Source organism: Lipotes vexillifer, unplaced genomic scaffold (assembly GCF_000442215.2).
Source record: "Lipotes vexillifer unplaced genomic scaffold, Lipotes_vexillifer_v1.1 scaffold1129, whole genome shotgun sequence".
In the NCBI taxonomy this organism is placed as follows: Eukaryota; Metazoa; Chordata; class Mammalia; order Artiodactyla; family Lipotidae; genus Lipotes; species Lipotes vexillifer.
In genome coordinates, this window is record NW_006789022.1 from 1,889,444 (window position 1) to 1,911,059 (window position 21,616).

Sequence of the window (21,616 nt, forward strand, 5' to 3'; positions counted from 1 at the left end):
TTTCCCTTTTCTTTCTTTCTTTTCTTTGCTTTTTTGGTTCAAACTCAAATCCAAAAGACAAACGGAAATCGAGGAATTTGGTCTGTCCCTGCCCTAACCCCCCACTTCTGAATTCAGATTCCTGGCCAGAGAGACCTGGGGCAGTCCCCATGTTCATCGGCTCTGGTTAGACCAGCCCCGATGCCAGGCTGCTTACTATATCGCTTTATTTTCCTTTTCTCCCCTGCCCTGCCCCTTGTTTCTTTTCTTTGATTTAGCTTCTTTCTTGATCTCCTGAAAATCCATGGAAAACACCATCCCATGACATGCTACGCTCTGCTGACTGTCAGCTCGTGGACAGGCCCCTTGAGTTGGGGGAGGGGGGCTGGGGGTGAGGCCTCCAGTGGCAGCCAGCTCCACAGGCTGCAGCGAGGGAGGTGGCCTTGGGAGATGCAGAGCCATCTGGGGCCGGTCCAGAGCTCCTTCAAATCACCATTCATACAAGTTTAGGAGCTGCCCCATGCTGGCTGCCAGGGAGGAAGCGGCATCCCCTCCCTCACTTCTCAGTCTTGAGGGGTCCTGGTTCCGTCTCCCCCGACATCTTGCATGGCATGAATGGTCTTTTCCCCCCACCAGGGACAGCGTCCAGTTCCCCCACCACTCTGCTGCTCTGACTAACACTGTGTCTCACACTGTCTTCCTTCCTTCCCTTCCATCTCCTGTCCCCTGTCTGCCCCCTGCCTGTCCCGCATGGCCTCTGACTGGGGTTGGTTCCCTTCCCTGTTGAGGGGGTGAGAGGAGGAGGCCCAGCTGGGGTGAAGTCGGGGTACTTGTCGCCAAGCTCCTCTGTTTGGGTTGGGCTGAGTCCCGGTGAGTGTTGGTGTGGGTGTCTGTGTAGACACAGCTGGTGTGTGTTGGTGTGTGGGTGCGACTGTGTGTAAATGTTGGTGTGACATTTAGGGGGCGTTAGTGGGAGACTGTACTGTGTGTTTGTGATTCTCTGCTGGTGATTCTCCAAGTGTAAACGCCGGTGTGAGCTGGGGGCTGCGTGACCGTGTGCCGGTGAGGGCTCTTAGGGGGTGGGCTGTGGGGACAGGGAGGGCAGGAGCAGGGGAGGAGCTGAGGCCGGCCCTTTGCTCCTCGCCTCCGCTTGGAGTGTATGCCTGCAAGCCCTGCTGTGCGCCATCCCCCGGGATTCCCTCCTGCCTGCCCGGTCCTGGCTCTGCGGCAGCAGGCGGTTAGTCATCGCCTATTAATAATGCAGAGTGACTGAGCACCAGGCTGGGGACCCTGCAGTTGGACGTGTCTGCTCCCACGGGGCCCACGCTGCTTGGGACAGCTGCCTGGCCTTCCCAGCCTCCCAGGTCTGTGTAGCTGCCTGGCTGCAGAGGAGGGAAGCATGAGAGCTGAGGCTCCCTGTCTGAGTGGCTCCCCCACCTCCCCAGGAGGATGTACCTCTGAGGCCACATCTGGCCTGTCCTGATACTCTTGCAGGTCTGTGTTTCCCTGCACCCACAGACCTGTGGTGGTCCCATCCTTTGCCCTGTCCTGAGCTAGTGCCCGTGGCCACGGCCAGCCTAGCCCTCCCCAGTCCAAGACCTCATTTGGCCACTCTGTCGTCCCAGTGTTTAGGTGGAGCCATGTGGTGGTCCCAGCACGACCCCTCCACGGGCCTTGTTCTCCAGCTGCTGCTGCTAGGAGTTTGCTGCTGCCCACACCTCAGGTCAGGCCACTGAGTACCTGTTAGGAGCTGGGCATTTAGAACTCTTTTTTTTTTTTTTTTTTTGGGTACACGGGCCTCTCATTTCTGTGGTCTCTCCTGCTGCGGAGCACAGCCTCCGGACGCGCAGGCTCAGCGGCCATGGCTCACGGGTCCAACCACTCCGCAGCATGTGGGATCCTCCCGGACCGGGGCACGAACCTGTGTCCCCTGCATCGGCAGGCGGACTCTCAACCGCTGCGCCACCAGGGAAGCCCTAGAACTCTTTCTTTACAGAGCTTCACTAGACAGCTGAACTGTGACTTCGGGGACAGAAGGGAGGCAAGATAAAGCCAACCCCTGGGGATACCATCTGAGAATCAGGGCCCTACAGACCTCCCCTTCCTTCTAGTCTCAATTCAGTTAAAAACTGTGTGAACTGGGGCTAAAGCTGTTTCCTCAGCTACCAAACGAGCTGCTGATATACCTGCATTGCCTATGTCATGGGATCAGTGTGAAGATCAAGAAGGGGAATGGAAGTGAAAGCGTCTGTACTCTGTAAAGGGAATTATAATTTTATTAAGCTTTATGAGATGTTAACTGATTATCTCCGTGTTTCCAGGGCAGGGATGTTTTGTAAAGAAGCGATTCCCTTCTCATAGCAAACCCTGGAGAATACAGCATATCTGGCCCCATTGGAGATCCTATTACCGTCCTTTCTTGGGAATCAGTCCCAAAATAACTACATGAAACCCCAGAATGCCCCAGGAATCGGGCCTGGGGAGGATGGAATGACTTGGTTAAGTTGGTCAAGAAGCAAACAACCCTGTCTGGTTTCAGCCCTTGCCAGGAAAGTCCCTGTGAATTTCTAGGTCTCCAAAGTCCACGCTTTCTAGCGTGAGCATCACTGCCTGACAACCAGAGCTGGTGCCCATGGGTGGCCTGAGTTGCCTCATAAACCCTCAGATACCTGTCCCAGGGATCAGCTCTTTCAGCCAAGAATGGAGTCAGACAACCGGGCACCCAAAGAGACAGGGTTCAACCTGCTCTGATTCCCGGGCATTCCTCAGCTGGACTCTGGTTGGTTTTGTATTTATTTTTACTAACTTCTTTATATGGACTCTTTTTGTTATTTGAGTATTCCTCCTTGAGGGAGAGGGTGGATCCGGATCAAAAAGGCCAACCAGTGGAGAGGTTTGGGTCAGGTGTGGTCAGGCTGAAAGAAGTGTTCTCTGCTCGTGACCCTGGAGGCTTTGCTTCTTCTAAATAGCTCTCACCTTTTGAATATCATTTAAACTCGACGAATGCCTAGATTGCAGGCAGCAGGCAGAGATTATTCCCAGTTAACAGATGGGGAAACTGAGGCCCAAGAAGGCCTGGGGTCACATAGCAAGTAGTGGAAGAGTTCAGTGCTTTCACTTTATTGATCTCATTTGATCCTTATAGTAAGCCTGGGAGAAGCAGGAGTGATGGAAGTTGTTAAACCCCTTTTACAGATGAGAGTCAGAGATGTAAAATGAGATTGTTCTGGAAGATGGTAAAGGCCACAGGAGAACTCAGGATTTGTGACCTGAAGTTTCTGTTCCCAAACTTTATTAAATCCAGTCGTCAGGATTCACCGTGGGGCTATCACTGCCGGTTAGGTCATCTTCCTGGTGTGTCTTTCCAACCTGTTTCTCTCTGCAGCTTCTCCCCACCCCAAGCAGATGGCTAAACTCAAACATGTAACAGGGCTGCACACGCTCCCTCGGGTGTCCGGCGTCCTCATGCCCTCATGCTCCCACGTCCGCAGTCCTAGGACCCTCTTCCTAAACTAGTTGTCCTTACCCATCTTTGGCTCAGGAACCTTCTGAGAATTTGGTGGCAGCAGTGGACTCTCACAGGAAAAAGAAGCCCATTGAAGCCGTTTGCATACAATGCCAAGGGGTGTCATGGCTCCCCAAAGCCCATCTAGCCTACCTACAGGTTAAAAACAGTCTTATTCTCCCCCAAGTAATCCCCCTCCCAGGAAGGTCAGCGACCCTGTGATGGTAGCAGGGAGCTGGGAAAGGCTTTGGATGATGTCAGAGGGGTATTTTCCTCTTCCCTAGCCTTTCCTCTGGGGGTGCGGTGGGCATGGAATGCCCGAGTGGAGATATTTGTGGCCAAGACCTGGTTTCACATCCTAGCAGCCTGCCTAAGGGGGAGAGGAGCAGAGCAGAGCAGAAGAGAGGTGGGGCCAGTAGGGAGGGTTGAGAGCCCACCCAGGTCATAGGCTGCCCCCTGCAACCACCTCCAGCCACCCGCCCCGTGCCCGGGGAAGGGCGGAGGTTGGGCGCTGGGCTCCTGAGTCTCCTTGCTCCTTCCCCTCATCCCTGGCTGGCCGTGGCTCTTCCAGGGCTGAGCTGTGGCTCATTCCTCTTGTCCTACTCAGCCCCACTCAGGGCCCAGCCTGTCTGTGTTGCGTGGATTGGTGTGGGTTGGGTGCAGGGTACCTGCTGTGTCTTGGGGTGCTAGCCGTGGTCCTGATGACAAAAAAGGATTCTGCTTGGAAATGAGCCTGTCAAGACTCCCTCCCACTGCCTTCAGAAAGACGTGGTGTGTGAGCAGGCGTGTCTGGGGTCGGTGATCAGTGATCAGTGGTGAATGGGTGGTGGGAATGAGTGTCTGGGTCACCCTCTGGGGAGAAAGGTCTGAGTCTAATGTCCCATCCCTTTCTTTCTCAACCTGTACATGTCTCTGTTCTAGTGGTGGCTCCTCTCCCTTCCTCCGTTGAAAGGAAGCTTCTCCTTCCTGCACCCCTACAGCTCTTTCGCCTCCATCTCGGCTCTTCCCAATGCCCCCCGGTCCCGCACGCCTTCCCACCTGTGGCTGCCTTTCTCTCACCTGTCCTGCTGGGCCAGGCCCCCCACCCTGGCCTTCTAACCTGCACGCGTCCTAGCTGTGGTGGCTGTTCTGTGTCGCATGCCCCCGCCCCTGCCCTCTTCCCCTGCCGGCCCCACCCCTTCCAGAAGCTGTGCGGGGGGATTGGGGGGCAGGGGCATCATGAACCCCTGGGGTGGAGGGGGACCGGGGGAATTATTCCCCTGTTTCCTGCTTTTACTAACGAACCTGCCATTTTTGTGTCTGGACTTGGATTTGTCTGAGGGAACAGTCGGGTTTTACTAATCTCAGTCATCTCCCTCCTTGCTTTCCCCAGAGACCTTCCTCCATTCCCCCGACCCTTGGCTTCCTTTCTACCCAGTGCCCGTTTCCCCCTTTCTCTCTCTTCTTCCCCCGCCCCCAGGCTGACCACCCGCCCTTCCTCTGTGCACCCTGTGTTACCCTGCCTCCTGCTACCTACCCTCTCCCCACCCCCTGGGCCAGGATGGCTCTAAAATAGGGACAGATACAAAAGGGATTAAGTCAGCCCTTTCCCAATAGGGGGCACCACGTGGTGGTGATTTGCGTAAAGCCATGGCGGGCAAGGTCAGATTTGTGCCCAGTCTGGAGGGGAGTTGAGGAGGGCCCCCCGCCAAGTCAGGTCCTTCTAACTCTGAGGGCGAAGGCAGGTGAGCTGGCTGAATGGACTGGCGGAAGAGGGCCCATAGGGTGAGGAAGATGCCAGTAGCTGGTGCCCTGGCCTCTGGGGCTGGGGAGGGAAGACACCTGAGTGGCTCAGGCTGCTGGTAGGCCGACGTATATATAGAGCGAGGAGGAGCCTCTTCCAGGGGAGCTTTGGGGCTGGGAGGGCCCTCCTCATGCACAGGAGCAGGGTCATCCCATCAGAGCAGTCTTGGAGGACTAAGATTCTGTCCACCAAAGGCCCCCGAGGCTCTGGGTTCATAGATGGGACACAGGCAAGTGAGAGCCAAGTGTGGCCCTGGGTCACAAGGTGACTTGACATTCATTTTAATGACGGAGACGTGTCCCCTGGACTGTGCTCGGATTAGTAGGGTTACAGGGACACATCAGGCCAGGGGCCCGGCCTTCAGGAGCTGACTCTCTAGCTGGGGTGACCAGACACAGGCTCAGGAGCTAATAGTGGCTCAATTCCTGGTCTCTCAGTGCAGCCCCGGGAGTGGAGGTGGAAGGCAGGATGGAGGCCCCTTCCCCCTGCCTCCCTGTCTTACCCCCATCTCTGTGTCCCAGCCCCCTTCTGCCTGTTCTAATCTTGTCTGCATGTTTTTGTGACTAATACTTTGACCCTTCCCTTTTCCACCCAGATCTCCACTTCCTAGCCTCGGGTGGGGTGGAGGGAAGAAGAAATAAACAATAATGACCAACCCTCCCCTCAAAACAAGACTCAAAAGCTTCAAAGTGCCCGCTTCCACAAAGACACCCCCTTACCTCTGTCCTTGAACCTAGTCCCCCCAGCACAAGATTTGATGGCTCCCAGGAGGGGGCCCCTTTGGCCCCTCCCCTCTCACTGTGAGGCTCCAGCCCAGCACGAGGGGGACTCAAGGGGCCTGTGAGGGACGTTCCCCTTGGCCCCGTTCTGCCCATGTCCCTTAGGTGTTCCTAACACCCACTCTGCGGCCCTGCAACAGTGGAACCCTGGCGACCAGTCACTGGAAGATGGCTGGTGGCATGTGGGTATGGACTGATGTGGGGAGGACATCACGGACTGTGATTAGAAGGTCCCAATCTCCAGACTTCGCCCAAAAAGGGGGTGCTGAGGCATGTTTGGAGTGTGGGAATGGGGTGAGCTGTGGCCTGCAGAAGCACAGTGTCGGGTTCACCGTGAGCCAGCTTCCTGATCACCCCTGCAGGAGCCTGACCGTCCTAATCCACAGCCTTCAGAGAGTGGGGGCTTATGGTCCCCTGGCCTCGGCTCTTCCCCGCAACCTGGCTGGGTGTGGGATGCTCCTACGGCTAGACTTTTCAGGGGTTAGGTGGACATTTGTCTGGGGAGCAGGGAGTCATGGAGTTCCCTGTACTTGTCACTGCCCCCAAAAGTCACTTCAGCCTTCTCCAGGCCACTACTGAGCCCCTTTCACCTCCTCAGAGCACCAGGTATGCCCCCATCCCTACCCATCTTGCTTTCTTACCTAACTTTTCAGCCCAGAGTCAAGGTAACATGAGGTTAGCCTGTCCCGCTCTGTTCCTTACTCTGGCCCCGATGATGGTGGTGGTGAATGAATCAGACAGACTGATGAATAGGCCAACGGCTGCCCTCTCCTTGGGGGACAAGGGAGTGACTTGGAGAGTAAAGAGACAGATTCGGCAAGGGGGCTAGGAGCAGTTAGGGGGGTGCTGGTGGGAATCAGCCCTCAAGGGTGATATGTGTCCCCCAGGAAGTTCCAAGTCTCCCCAGGAATATCTGGGTTCCTGTTCCTCATGCCCTTGCTGTTGTCCACCTCCCTCCTGGCTAAGATTGAAAGGACTCCTCCACGCCCTGCAGGGAGAGCACCCCAGGAGAATGGGTGTTCTCTGCCTTGTTTATGAAAGATGCTCTGAAATCACATGGGGGTCCAGAGACCCCTTCAACAGGAGAGAATCGAGGGTGTCATTTGCATCCTGCCCTGATGGGGCCCTTCCTGAAGCTCCCACTCCCATCCGGAGCCACTTCTTGGTGCTGTTCACAGTGAGCACTTCGAGTGCCCTTCAGGCATCTGCCTGCCTGCCGAGCTGGGCCTTAGCCCACCCTGAAACCATCAAATCTTGTGCTGCCTCCTTCCCCCACTTCCCCCCCGCCCCACCGCACTGTTCCTCCGAGACAAGCAGACATAAAAATGGGGGGGGTCCCCCTCCCCTGCTGCCCCCCGGCCCCTCCCTTGCCCAGCCCAAGGCTCTTCCCAGGGAGCTGATGCCGGTTGTCTCCTTGTCTCTCCCCCTCCCTCCCTGGGCTGGGCAGGTGACCATCTCGGTGGACGGGATCCTGACCACCACAGGCTACACGCAGGAGGATTACACCATGCTGGGCTCTGACGACTTCTTCTATATTGGGGGCAGCCCCAACACGGCGGACCTACCGGGCTCGCCCGTCAGCAACAACTTCATGGGCTGCCTCAAGGATGTGAGTAGGGCCAGGAGGGGGCCGTGGGCAGCCCGGGAACCCTGTCTGCAGTGTGATTCGGTCTGACCGGCCAGCTGCCTGGGGCCTCTGTTCCTTCCGGTCAGTGGTGGGAGGTCTCCTCTCTTCAAAACCTAAGGCCCATTGACTCCGGCTTCTCCTCTCTTGTCTCCTTGAGCCCCAAAGGCCCCCGTCCTCTCAGAGGACCCTCGAGGCAGCTGTGTACAGAGGCAAGAGTGGTGGACGTGAACACTAAAGACCTGTGTTTAAGGCCCACTCACTAGCTCCATGACCTTGGCCAGGTCCCTTGACCTGTCTGACTCTTAGTTTCCTCGTCTGTAAAACGAGTGATCAGTACCCTTCTCAAGGCGGCTGTGAGGAGCAGATGAGAGCGTAGATGTCAACCAAACGTCAGTGGCGATTGTCCTGCGGTTATTATGAACTGCAATTCAGCAGCCCCGAGGGCCGCCATGCTTGTGCTGGGCAGGGAGACAGGACAGAGAAATAAGTGGGGCAAGGGGGGTGCGGTTCACAGCCTCTGCCCGTGCAGTTCTAGAACAACGGTCTGGGGTGTGGAGTGGGGCCCGGGGCTGGGTGGCAGGAGCCCATGCCGCCGGGCAGGGGTGGCCAGGCCCTAAGCTGCTTCCTCTTATTCATCCTGGACCCCTCCCCCCACCCCTCCCTGCAGGTGGTGTATAAGAATAATGACTTCAAGCTGGAGCTGTCCCGCCTGGCAAAGGAAGGAGACCCCAAGATGAAGCTGCAGGGGGACCTGTCGTTCCGCTGTGAGGATGTGGCTGCCCTGGACCCTGTGACCTTCGAGAGCCCTGAGGCCTTTGTGGCGCTGCCCCGCTGGAGTGCCAAGCGCACCGGCTCGATCTCGCTAGACTTCCGCACCACCGAGCCCAACGGGCTGCTGCTCTTCAGCCAGGGCCGGCGGGCCGGGGCCGGGGCCGGCAGCCACGGCGCTGCCCCGCGGGCTGACTACTTTGCCATGGAGCTGTTGGACGGCTACCTCTACCTTCTGCTGGACATGGGGTCTGGGGGCATCAAGCTGCGGGCGTCCAGCCGCAAGGTCAACGACGGCGAGTGGTGCCATGTGGACTTCCAGAGGGACGGGCGCAAAGGTCAGAGGCCTCTGCACCTTGCCCTTGCCCCTGACCGCCCCTCCCCACCCACCCTGACGGTCTCTGTGGCTGTTCTCCCGCCCTCCCCTGGCCCTCCCACCCCTCTGTTGTCCCAGTTGCGTGGTGCCTTGGTGGAAAGCATGGAGTCAGTCGGGCCCGGGCACACACCTCATGCTCCCACTTCCTGCGTGTGTGACTCTAGGCCGTCCCTCAACCCCCTGCAGCCTCAGTTTTCTTCTTTATAAAAGGGTCATTAAACTGGGGTGCTCAGGAGGGAAAATCAAGAGGACACCTGTAAAAGCATTAGTGCAGTGCCTAACACAGTGGTTATCCCGTTCTCTCTCTCTCTCTTTTTAAAACATTTATTTATTTTTATTTATTTTTGGCCGCGTTGGGTCTTATTTGCTGTGTGCATGCTTCTCTTTAGTTGTGGCGTGTGGGCTCCAAGGCGCATGGGCTCTGTAGTTGTGGTGCACGGGCTTAGTTGCCCTGCGGCGTGTGGGATCTTAGTTCTCTGAGCGGGGATCGAACTCGCATCCCCTGCACTGGAAGGCAGATTCTTAACCACTGGACCACCAGGGAAGTCCCTATCTCGTCCTCTTAAAAAAACTTCCCAACCTTGCCTCCCTTCTATCTAGATTCATTCAACCTTCTTTATTAACTCACTCGAATATTTAGCAAGCACCTACTGTGCGCCAGGCACTGTCCAGGGTGCTGGGGTGGGGCAGTGGTGAGCTGGAGTCTCGGCTGTCCCAGAGCTCGTGTTCCAGTGGGGAGACACAGACAGTAAACACCACGCTCCGCGTGGTGAGGTTCTTGCACAATAAAGCAGCGGGGCGGAGGGCACTGGGGCCGGGCAGGTGCTGTTCTTGAATCTTCTGCTGCTTCTTGCCACCCCTCCTCCACTCTTCTTTTTCAGTCTTCCTTCCCCATCCTCTTCCTGTTTGCTGCCTATTTCTCTTTACTCTTCTCCATCTTGTTGGACATAAGAGAAAGAACTGATATAAATGAGAACTGACACATTATCCAATTTAAGCTCTTATCAACGTCAGCTAAATTTTCATGCCTCCCCAGCTGTCGCTGCACACGGGGCTTTCATGTCTGGGTGGAGTGAGCGTCCCCGCACACACAGGGAGGAAGGGGCTGCCATGGCTCCCGGAGGTGTTGGCCTCTCGTGGGCTTGCTTGTTTCTTCCTCTCCTTTCCTCAGGGAAAGGAGGCTTCCCCAGGCTTTGCGGTAAATGGCTTCGTCCCCTTGTTTTGTGTCATGATGGTACCAGGGAGTCTTCACAGAGCACTCGTTGCCTCCTAGGGTTTCCACACAGGGGATCTGTAACTCTCTAGGTTGGAAATCTGCTCAGGCCTTGCATAGAACCCCAGGGCCTTCCGCTCTTCTCTGTCTTCAGGAAGCGGTCTCCTTAGCCTCGCTCGATCTCCAGAGCCCACACACCAGCCCTGGCTAGTCCTTGGGTCACTTCGACCAGTTCTTTTTTTTTTTTTTTTTTTTTTTTTTTTTTTCGGGCCGGGGGCCTCTCACTGCTGTGGCCTCTCCCGTTGCGGAGCGCAGGCTCAGGACGTGCAGGCTCAGCGGCCATGGCTCACAGGCCCAGCCGCTCCGCGGCATGTGGGATCCTCCCGGACCAGGGCATGAACCCGCGTCCCCTGCGTTGGCAGGCGGACTCTCAACCACTGTGCCACCAGGGAAGCCCCGACCATTTCTGATGGCCCACATTTGTTCGTGTACACCAGCACAGACTTGGGACAGTCACTCCAACAAAGCTCTCTTTGACCTTCCCCATGTTTCTCAATTTTATTGTGGTAATTTATACATAACATAAAATTTACCATTTTAATCATGTTTAAGTGCACAGTTCAGTGGCATTAAGGGCATTCACATTGTTGTGTAACTATCCCCACCCTCCATCTCCAGAATGTTTTCATCTTCCCAAACTGAAATTCTGTCTGCATAAATACTAACTCCCCGTCCCCCAGCTCCTGTTTATCATCATCCCACTTTCTGTCTATGAATTGCCTACTCTAGGGACCTCCTATACGTGGAATCACACAATATTTGTCCTTTTGTGTGTGGCTTATGTCACTTAGCCTAACGTCCCCAGGGTTCATCCACGTTGTAGCATGTGATGGCATTTCCTTCCTGTTTCACAGCTGAATAATGTTCCATTGTATGGATAGACCACCTTTTGTTTATCTACCCATCTGTCGTGGGACACTTGGTTTGTTCCCTTTCCATGTTTTAGAGTGACCTTGAAAGAAGACCTGTATTCACTTTAATTTCCTTTTGCTGACTCTCCATTATACATCCTTTCCCCACCATAGCCTTCCACCCTCTTCCTTCTTTCATATTCTGTTCGTCTGTGGAGAGTCCAGTTGGGTGGTGTCCGTGTCCAGGAGGCCCCACAGGGGGTGGGTGGAAGCACCTGGGGAACCTGCTACAAATAGAAGTGTGGGTGATTGGGGGCCACGTTTGGGGGGCTGGGAGGAGCAGTGGGGATCTGACACCTTGTCGGGGAGGACAAGCCAGGGACCATGGTGTTAAAATGGGGCACAGGGGAAGGGCCTCTCTGGTGCAGGGAAGGGTTTGCACAGATGCGGAGCCAAGTGTGCAGACGAGGCCCTGGTCCTGCTCCTGCAGCTCCACGCTTGGTGCCCACGCTCTGTCTCTTACCACTCCCCATCCCCGATCTCTGCCCGATCAGGCCTAGCGTGGATCAAACCATCCTTACCTCTCTTTATTAGCCCCTCTGAGATAGGCAGACTTTTTATTTTTATCTTTTAAAGAATTCTTCCAAACTTGAGAAAGGAGAGGGGAAGGAGAATGTATGGAATAAAAATTACGAACAGAATAAAGCTTCTAATGTATAGGTTTTGGTTTCTTGAGATCTCAGGAAAGCCTTTGAAGCTCACACCTGATACCAAATCTTTTTTCTAAGATAACCAGCCTCTCCATCCAAAGAACTCTTACAACGCAGAAGCTCCATGCTTGGTTTCCCTTTCCTGGCTGCCGTCCTGTCTCAAAGGCTCCAGGAGCTGATCGGTCTGACTACCTCTCCAGGTCGGGGGGTGGGAGATGCAGGTTCTGGGGTCCTGCCACGTGGGTGGTACTTTGGCTCTGGTCCTTACTCGCTGCGGCACTTTGGGCAGCTTCCCCAGTCTCTCTAAGCCTCATCTGCCATCTCAAAGTGGGATTGTAAAGGACCAATTTCATTTGGTTACCGTGAGACTTAAGAGATATGATATACATGACGTGCTAAGTGCCTGGAAATACAGTCATTAAAGCTCAATAAATGTTAGTGGGGGAAACCCTTTGGATTCAAGCCTTTCAGCTTCCTCGGGGGTCTCTGCTTCTGACTCCTGGTCTAACGGGCTGGCTGGGGGAAGGACCTGTGAGGGATCCAGCCCTTTGGGGGCGTGTCCACCTCCTGTACATCCTCTGAGGACTTGCTCTGGTGGGAAGGAGGAGTCCGGACAGAGGCCCACTGCACACTGCAGCTGGGCTGGGGCTGGTTCACACTGGTTCCTGAACTTGGCACCTTTGCCAAGCAGTGTCTGCAGCCCAGGGCTGCCTGCGGTGCGAGGGCAGGACATCCTTTTCTGGCCTGTGGGGTCTTTCAGTCCTGCCCTCCCCACTGTAGCCCACTCTCTCTCCATCTGCAGGCTCCATCTCGGTGAACAGCCGCAGCACGCCATTCTTGGCCACCGGGGAGAGCGAGATTCTGGACCTGGAGAGCGAGCTGTACCTGGGCGGCCTACCTGAAGGCGGGCGGGTGGACCTGCCCCTGCCCCCAGAGGTGTGGACGGCGGCGCTCCGGGCCGGCTACGTGGGCTGCGTGCGGGACCTCTTCATAGACGGGCGTAGCCGAGACCTCCGGGGCCTGGCTGAGGCGCAGGCGGCTGTGGGCGTCGCCCCCTTCTGCTCCCGGGAGACGCTGAGGCAGTGTAACTCCGCTCCCTGCCGCAATGGCGGCGTCTGTCGAGAGGGCTGGAACCGCTTCGTCTGTGACTGCGTCGGGACCGGCTTTCTGGGGCGGGTCTGTGAGAGAGGTGAGGCTGGCTGTCATCCCGGTGTCCCCTGCCCGTCCCTGTGCCCCTCGTAGACCAGCCCTGGGCCTGCCATCCCTGCACTGATTCTCTCGGTCTTCTCTCTCCCTCCACTGACCTCTGCCTGTCCCCCCCCCTCCCTCCCCCTACTCCTGGGGCAGAGGCCACGGTCCTGAGCTACGATGGCTCCATGTACATGAAGATCATGCTGCCCAACGCCATGCACACGGAGGCGGAGGACGTGTCTCTGCGCTTCATGTCTCAGCGGGCCTACGGGCTCATGATGGCCACCACCTCCAGGGAGTCAGCTGACACCCTGCGCCTGGAGCTGGACGGGGGCCAGATGAAGCTCACCGTCAACCTCGGTAACCGCCCTGCCCGCGCCCCTGGCCCCTTCCCCGACCCTGCCTCTCACCCACACCCCCTCTGTCTGGAGAAGTTGGTGGTGGTGCCAGTGAGAGATGGGTGGTGGGGAGGCGCCAGCCCCGGTCAGAGCCCCTGAGAACTTCGTCCCAGAGAGGATGCACAGTGTAGGGCGATGCCTCGCGCTCGGCGGCACTGTGGGGAGGGGGACCCCGAATGTGTCTGGGGTGTGACAGCCACCCTCCTGGGGCGCTCCTGGGTCTCGGAGGCATCTGTTCCGCGCGCGCACATGTAAGGACGTAGCTCGTTCCTGGTTGTCGGCTCATCCGCTTGCTCATACGTTGGTTCATTCATTCGTGAAGCTTCGCAGACACCGACTGGTGCTCAGCCCAAGCTCAGTGCAGTGGCAGATCCGGAGACAGGAGGACGCAGCCCTCACACAGCCGCCCTCGTCTGCTCTGCGTTTGGAGAGCCGTGTGTGTGTGTGTGTGTGTGTGTGTGTGTGTGTGTGTGATGCACAAGGGGACATGTCATCTTCCCCTTGTCTGCTTTCACATGTGAGTCCCCATAGCTGCCCCTGTTTTATAGATTGTGAAATCCATTTACTGACCTGTCCAGCATCACAAAGCTATAGTGATGGTCAGGGAAGACCCCGGACTCAAACGCAGGCCATTTGCCCTGAGGTTCGGTGCTTTCCTCATTGCCTCTAACAGAGCTGGGGGGTGGAGGGGCATCAGGGGCCCTTGCCACCTGAAGGCTCGATGCCTCTGCCCCTTCCCAGAGGAGGCACGGCTCCACTTCACCTGGCAGTCCCTGGGGCATCCATGTGGCGGGACCGTGAGACCTGTTGGACTCTCCGTGGGCTTCAGCTCTTGTGGGCAGGGTCAGAAGGAAAACAGCAGGGCTACTCATTCAGCTGACATTTATGGGACACCTTCCTAGTGCCAGTGTGTTCTGAACCTGGGGCTACAGTAGTGACTAAGGTGAGGTCCCACCATCATGGAGCTTTCAGTCAGGGGAACCCTGGAAGCTAGCGGGCCTAAGCTGCCCAGGCTGGGGTCACATCTGTCCCTTTCAGGCTAGCCTTTGAGCACATAGAGGTGTGGCACCCAAGGGCCTGTCGTGTGGGAAGTTCAGGCCCCTGGGGTTGCTTCTTGTGTCCTGGGCCTGGAGGAGAGCTTGGGCTCCTCTGAGCAGCTCAGACTTGCTCAACTGGAGAGAACACGGAGCTTTGAGCTTTAAATACTTACCTGGACTCTATCTTAACATTGGTCTCCAGGGCATTTGGGGGACAGAGTGTGGCCTTTTGGGGACCCATTAACCTTGCTAATAAATTTATACTGTGTCCTTTCCCCTTTTGGCCACGTGGCCTTTGTACTCCTAGGACAAAGATTTGCTGAGTGAGGCGGGGGCTGGAGGTGGGAAGGTGTGCAGGCGGCCAGGGCCCCGGAGGTGGGGAACTTTAGGGTTCCCTGAAGCTCAGCTTCTGACCACAATCACAGCCTACAGAGTGGGTGGGGGGTGGGTGGCAGTGGGAAGCAGGATGGGAGACACCCTTTGGCCAGCGCTCCACGGGTCCGTACAGCGGCCCCTGGCACCCCTGAAACGGTCACAGGAGGAAGGCGCCAGCCCAGGACCCCGTGCGTGGCCCTGCGGTTCTCAGACTGCCCAGGTTTGTGTACCCAGGGTGAGGTACCCCTTCACCCTGGCACGTGTGTGTTCTCGGTGTGGTAAGCACGTGGCTCTGTACTTGGTGGGAGCACTGCAGGGGAAATCTGGGGCCTTCTATCTGCAGGGAAAGCAGATGCTCCTTCCTCATTTGGACTGTGTGTCTTAGTTTCCCTGTGAAGGAGCGTGGGTTCCTTCAGGTTCGACAGGAGGCAGCACCTTGCAGGACAGTGCCCTTTGGGGGGGTCCTGGGGACCTTTCACCCTCAGGATCTACCCTCTCCTTCCCATGGATATGCTTTTCTGTCTGTGTCACATAAGTATTTAGAAGTTAAGGAACAAGGTGGCCAGCAGGACAGTCCTCCCACATCTCTCGCTGCCTGCTGTGCCCGCCTCCATCCACAGAGATGCCATTTCTAACGGCTCATGACAAGCCGTGACCAAATGCTTGTTGCAGACACATCTGTCCACAGACACCAAGTGATGTGTGTACAGGGAGGCGTGTGACCTCTGTGTGAACCACACAAGCACACAGGTGGTCCACACCCAGCCACCAGCCTCAGGCTATGACGGGAAGAGCACTGGGCCTGGGGCCAGAAGATCTGGGTTCTAGCCCTGGTCTCCTAGACTGCTGGGTAAGTCATTTCCCCTCTCTGAGCCTCTGTTTTTTTGTCTGTAAAGTGGGGATACAGATCCTCACTCTGCCTCCTTTCTGTGGTGGTTTTGAGGCTCAAATGGAATAGTGGGAGTGAAGACGTTATATAGATGCAAGCCACGCACATAAAGACAGACCCAGCCGACTGGAAGGGAAACCGTACTGGGACAGGGACCTAAGCTTAGAGCCAGGCCTGGGACTTGCTTCCACATTGCATGACCCAAGCTGGCCCCACCTCAGGAGCCCCATTCTGACCCCCATCCTGCTTGCTACCCAGGGCCTGCTCCACCGAGGCCCCGGTCTTGGTCCGGACTTGCTGCTGGAGGATGGAGAGGAGCCCGGCGGGCTTGGTCTTTGGCCTCGTGGTCCCATCCTGTAGTGAGGGAAGCCAGGCTCCCACAGGCAGCTGTGCAGCATGTCAGGGCTCACTGGAATGACGCAGACTTGGTCCTGAAGAGAGCGGAGCTGCCCCTGGCCATGTGGCGGGAGGAGGCGCTCAGTGCCAGCCTCAGGCGCCTGGGTGTTTGCTGGGCTGGAGAGGGCCGAGAAGGCCTGAGGCTGTTGCCTCCATCCAGGCAGAGATGCCAGAGAAGCCGGTTGTGCCTCCTGCCCCGGCCCCGGCCTCCACCACCTCCGCCGACGCTGAGCCAGTTCCCGGAGCTCTGCTGTCTACGGGCCCTGAGCAGCGTGGTTGGTCTCTGTCCTTAGAGGACCGTAGAGTCCCTGGATTCTTCACCCTGTTCCAGTGTGACCTGGGTTCCTGGGTTCCTGGGTTCCTTCTACCTTGGGCGTGGCCTCTGGGGCCAGTGCCCAGCCTGGCCTGTCCCTCATCACCCCCCTGGAGTTGCCTTTCTCCAGGTGTGCCCGTTGGCAATCCCAGTTCCTAGTGAGGATGACATGAATGCCCCCGTGGGTGCATCCTCTGTGCCTTCCCCCACCAATGGGAGGCTCTCCACCTCTGTTCAGATGCCTTCCGTGTCAGGAGCATCCCATCTCTGAGATGGCCACCTCAGTGATTCTAATCTCTGGGTTGTTCTTCCCTGGTGGAAGCTTCCCTTTCTGAAATTCCTACTTGTGGACCTAGTTCTGCCCTCTCGAGCTGTACAGAGCAAGCCTGACTCTCATTTGTGTTGTAAGCCAGGCTAAATGCACATTACATTCCAAAGCCCTTTAATCTCTGGGACCATGAGACGGTGCCTTGTTCCCATGGGGGGCTGTTCAGTAGGGCTTGAGCTCCTTCTGAGGCTGGGCTGCTGGGGAGATGGCTGTGAACGAGGGCTGCGCCGGAGTGCATGCTGCCACTCTGCGGTGTCACCTCCAAGACTCCAGCCAGCGGGCTCCTGAGGCTCCTTGCATTGGAGCCTTCATTCTCTCTCCCCCACCTCCAGTCCTTGGGGCCTGGGTTGGGGGAAGGTGGGTTGCAGAAAGAGAAGCCTGGCTTCTTTTCCTGAGCTCCTTTCCATGCAGATGACTTTTTCCCACCAGTCTTATCACACATTCATACCATCACCCTGGTCTCCATGTCCTGCCAGGACCTTGGTGGGTCTCTGCAGGCCAATCGCTTCTGTCCACTTGCTGAACGTGAGGCGTAGGCTTCTAGTCAACAGATTAGCAGTTAAAGCTCCCTGAGCTGCACTCTGGGTGGGTGTGGGCACCAGAGGGCAGTTTCTCCCACTTACTCGCAGTTCCTGGCTTTCCCCTGGGATGGTGCTGGCTGCTTCCTGGGGGCCCGTCTTCAAGGGAGTTTGCTCCCCTCAAGCCCCACTGGAGCAGTGGCTCCTGCGGGTGGGGTCACTGCAAGGGGGTGGGCCTGGAGCTGACACCTCTTCTCTGGACAGATGGACCCCCCCCCTTCCTGGTGCTCCCCTGCGGGGGAGGGGAAGAACTGTGCTCCTCTAGGCCTCTTCTCCAACGGGGGATCGGCCTGCCTTTCCAGCCCCCTTTTTTCTTTTTTGGACCCTTCATTGGTGAAGACTCTGCTGGCTCTGAGAGAGCCCCCGTGACCTGACTCCAGGCCTGGCACCCCTGCCCTCACCCCGACATCCTCCCCTTCCCCCTCTGTCCAGCTCCTCCTTCCCTCTGCTCTCGCCCTTTCTTCCTCTTTTCTCTCTGCACCCTCTCCACTTGCTTCCTCTCCCTATGACTTCCGACTTGCCCCTGTACCTGCCCCTTGACCTCCCTCTGCCTCTCCCTTGGTGCCAGCCTGTGGCTCAAGGTCCCGGCTGCTCCCCCCACTCTTCTGCTGCGGTTGACAACGCGTGTGGGGCTCAGCTGTACTGCCCGAGGGGCCCATGCCCCCAGAGCCACAGGGGAATCTTTCACCTCCGCTGCAGGAACCTTCAGGGCCCAGGGGATGCCAGGTGCCCCTACCCCTCTTTGCCTCCTGGGCCTTGTGGGCAGAGCCTGTTCCGGGAGGAGCCACAGGATATTAGGATATTGCTGTTAACAGAGGCCTGGAACTTGCCCCTGTCTGAGAGGCAAGGGCCAGCCCAGTGGACACCTTTTCTTTCTCCCAGCTTAGGATCCTCTTGTTCAAGCCCCTCACCTCACAGGGAGAGAAGAGGTTTGCCCGCAGTCACATGATGAGATTTGGACCCAACGTTTCTGCCTCTTCCTGCAGGACCTTCTGCAGCCCCAAGCTGTCTGGGTCTGATGGAGCAGGACAGGCGTCCAAAGGGCCCTAAGCCCCAGTTTCACAGGGCGCTAGTGCTCTATTTCCTTGGCAAGGCTGGCTGACTCACATGGGGTGGGTAATGTATCCCACCAGGGGTGTGGCCAGAGGCCCTGGGGCTCCGGGCTGCAGCTCTGTGTAGACAGCGTGCTTTCTGAGCCCATGGGGCCCTCCGAGCCTGGAGTTGCACGATAGAAATGCTGGGGCTGGGGAAGGGGCAGGAGACTTTGCTTATGGTAACTTCTTGGCCCCGAAGTCCTCAGGAGTCATACACTGGGGGCCTCGGTGTCTTCATCTGTGAGCCCCTGGCCCTCCCCTGGGAAAAGGGATTAACACTAGTTCCTCTTCAGGGTGAAGGACCACCCTGGTCCCCAAGGACAGCCTGGCATCCTCCAGGTTAGGAGGGGTAGCAAGAAGGTTCCTGTAGGGGTGGTGCTAGCCCCCTGGGCCTTTGGGAGGTGTGTGGCCACGGGAAGGGGGCCCTGGGGCAGACTCCTCCATTTAGCTCAGAGCCCAGAGGGCACGGGGTGATGTGTCACAGCCTGGGCTCTGAGCAGGGAGTTGTCCCAGAGCAGGGGGTGCAGGGGCTCTGGCCCTCCCCGCCCATCTCCCTCTCAGAGATGGGGAGACGTCGGGTTGGTCAAGCCCTCGGTCCCCCTCACTGATCCCCTGTACAACTGGGATTCCCAAGGTGCCCATCTCCTTCAGACAGGAGAGGCCTGGGCCCCTCTAAGCCGGGAGGTGTAAATCTTCTTCCCCTCACCTGGCTGCCCCGCCCCCCAGCTCTGGGGAGGGTTGGAGCCCTCTTGGGGGAAGGAGGGAGAGGGGTCCAGCTGAGGAAGGGGAGACGGCACCTGAGCACGCGTGGTCCCCAGAAAGTGGCCCTGGGGGACCCCGCCCGCAGACACCCCTCCCTGTGAAGGATGTAAAAACACACGCACAACACTTGTTCTGCCTTTTTGTCTCCCCTCCCCCTCTGCCCGCCCCACGGCCCCCCCAGACTGCCTGCGCGTCGGCTGCGCACCCAGTAAGTGGCTTCCCTCTTCTTCTGCAGAGCCCCAGGGGGCCTGGGATTCTGGACTCTGGGATTTGGGGAGGGATGGTGGGGGAGGAGAAGGCTTCACGGCTAGCTTGTGTGGGGCTTGGGCAGGGGGTGTGGAGAGGGGCGGTGGGCGTGAGCGTGGTACGGTCATGGAGGGCAGAATGAGCCCAAGGAAGCTGACCCAGGGGCAGCTGGTGGAGGGTCCGGGTCAGCATGTTCACCGGGACCGGGAGAAGGAAGGCCCAGAAACTTCAAGTCACCTCACATCCTCTGGAGGGTGGGGCAAAGGCTTGGTGGCACCTACAGCAGGATGGCTGGAGGGAGCCGGAGAGGCGCTGGGACATCCTGCTGCATCTCCAGAGGTGGCCACAAGGGGGAGGGCGGGGCACACAGGAAAGAAGATGAGGGCGGGAGGTGAGCAGGAGGTGAGCTTGGCCAGGGCTTCAAAGCTCAACCCCCACAGCCTCTGTTTGGGGCGGGGGGCGAGATTCTGCCAAAGGGGGGCTCTCTCAGAGGTGACAGTGAGGCTCGCAGCAGGGGTGAGATGGAGAGTGGGTGTGGACAATTCTGAGCACCCCAGTGTGCCTGGATTCAATGCTCTGTCTCTGAGAGTGTCTGCATGGTGTGCCCTGAGGTCACGTAAGAGAGCACAGGGACGTGGCAGCCACAGGCCGAGAGGGTGTGTACGTACCGTGGCTCTGGTGTGTGTTTGGCACGTGTGTGCGCATGCGTGGTGAACCCTGTCCCTGCTGGCAATAGCAATGGGGGGCCCAGGTGTAACCTGGGGGTGCTGCAAATGGACTGCAGCACCATTCTAAAGCTACACGTTTTTAGTCTTGGGAGCGGTTAATCCAGGTCCTGAATAAATGGCCCTAATTCCTAAGAAACATTCTGCTCTCCGGCCAGGCTGGATGTGCTGTGTATATGATTGCGTGTCTGGGTGTGTGGAATTAACCAGGCATGTGCAGAAAGGTCACGTTGGGTTCCTCCGGATGGGGGAGCTGTGTGTCTGTGTGTTTTCACTGCCAGCAGTGAGTCTGTGGGTGCACATTCACATTTGGGTGCGTGGTAAGGCTCAGTAGTTTTGAAAGTTTTAGGCCTATGTACATATGCTGGGACTTTAGCTGCTGGCTACACACGCTGACGACTGAAGGTCCTTAGGAGATGTGGGGAGGAGTATGTTGGTGCAGGTGTGAGTCTCTGTGTGCAGAGTCTTAGGGCACAGCTCCAGAGGCACCGCGCCATTCACACCGCATTCTTTTCGAACAGCACCCTTGGATGTTGCGTGAAGTGTGGCAATACTGAGCATGTCTGTGTTTATGACTGGGTGTGTAAAAGCTCTGTGTGTGTGTGTGTGTGTGTGTGTGTGTGTGTGTGTACCTGTGTGCATGGGTGCATGCAGTGGTGAGGCTCTGTGTGCCCAGGGTGGTACATGAAGCCACATGCGAGTGGGTGGAGGTGCCATGCTCACTCCCCCCTTGGTGCCGCAGGTAAAGGCCCCGAGACGCTCTTTGCGGGGCACAAGCTCAATGACAATGAGTGGCACACGGTGAGGGTGGTGCGGCGTGGCAAGAGCCTGCAGCTGTCGGTGGACAACGTGACTGTGGAGGGTAGGTGGTCTGCGGCCCCATTCTTGGTGACCATTACCTGGGGCAGCATTCTGGCAAGCTGCCAGTGCCGTTGGTATATCATGGGCTCCTGGACCCCAGGGACCATTTCAACTCCCCGCAGGCAGCTTTGCCCCGCAAGCCTGTCGGCCCTGGCCTAAAGAGTCCCGCAACTCCCCCAGACCCAGGAGCTGTGCTTGCTGCCAGCACCCACCTGCGAGGGTTTGCCAATGGCTCTCCCATGTGGCCCTTGAGTGGAGGGGAGGCTCCTGGGGACCCAATGATCCTACGATCTGGGCTCCAAAGCCACGTCCCCATCTCTGTCTCCTGTCCCGAGCAGGACAGATGGCAGGAGCTCACACGCGGCTGGAGTTCCACAACATTGAGACAGGCATCATGACGGAGCGGCGTTTCATCTCTGTGGTGCCCTCCAACTTCATCGGGCACCTGAGCGGGCTGGTGTTCAATGGCCAGCCCTACATGGACCAGTGCAAGGATGGCGACATCACCTACTGCGAGCTCAATGCTCGCTTTGGCCTGCGTGCCATCGTGGCTGACCCCGTCACCTTCAAGAGTCGCAGCAGTTACCTGGCACTCGCCACGCTCCAAGCCTACGCCTCCATGCACCTTTTCTTCCAGTTCAAGACTACAGCCCCCGACGGGCTCCTCCTGTTCAACTCGGGCAATGGCAACGACTTCATTGTCATCGAGCTGGTCAAGGGGTGAGGTGCTGGGCACTACACCGCTGTCAAGGACGTGGCTCCCCCCCGCCCG

The 21,616-nt window shown here is 57.6% G+C and overlaps 1 protein-coding gene across 3 annotated transcripts in view; it reads left to right on the forward strand.

Annotated features, from left to right (window-relative positions):
* NRXN2 (neurexin 2) overlaps positions 1-21,616 on the forward strand; it is a 100,381-nt gene that overhangs the window by 32,956 nt on the left and 45,809 nt on the right. For 2 of the 3 annotated variants that reach the window (XM_007462053.1, XM_007462055.1), the window contains 7 exons: positions 7,494-7,655; positions 8,341-8,779; positions 12,454-12,840; positions 12,999-13,202; positions 19,194-19,220; positions 20,726-20,845; positions 21,183-21,564. In XM_007462053.1, coding sequence (XP_007462115.1) covers positions 7,494-7,655; positions 8,341-8,779; positions 12,454-12,840; positions 12,999-13,202; positions 19,194-19,220; positions 20,726-20,845; positions 21,183-21,564 — 1,721 coding nt within the window. The remainder of the gene's footprint in view (positions 1-7,493; positions 7,656-8,340; positions 8,780-12,453; positions 12,841-12,998; positions 13,203-19,193; positions 19,221-20,725; positions 20,846-21,182; positions 21,565-21,616) is intronic. The other variant, XM_007462054.1, reaches the window with a different exon arrangement.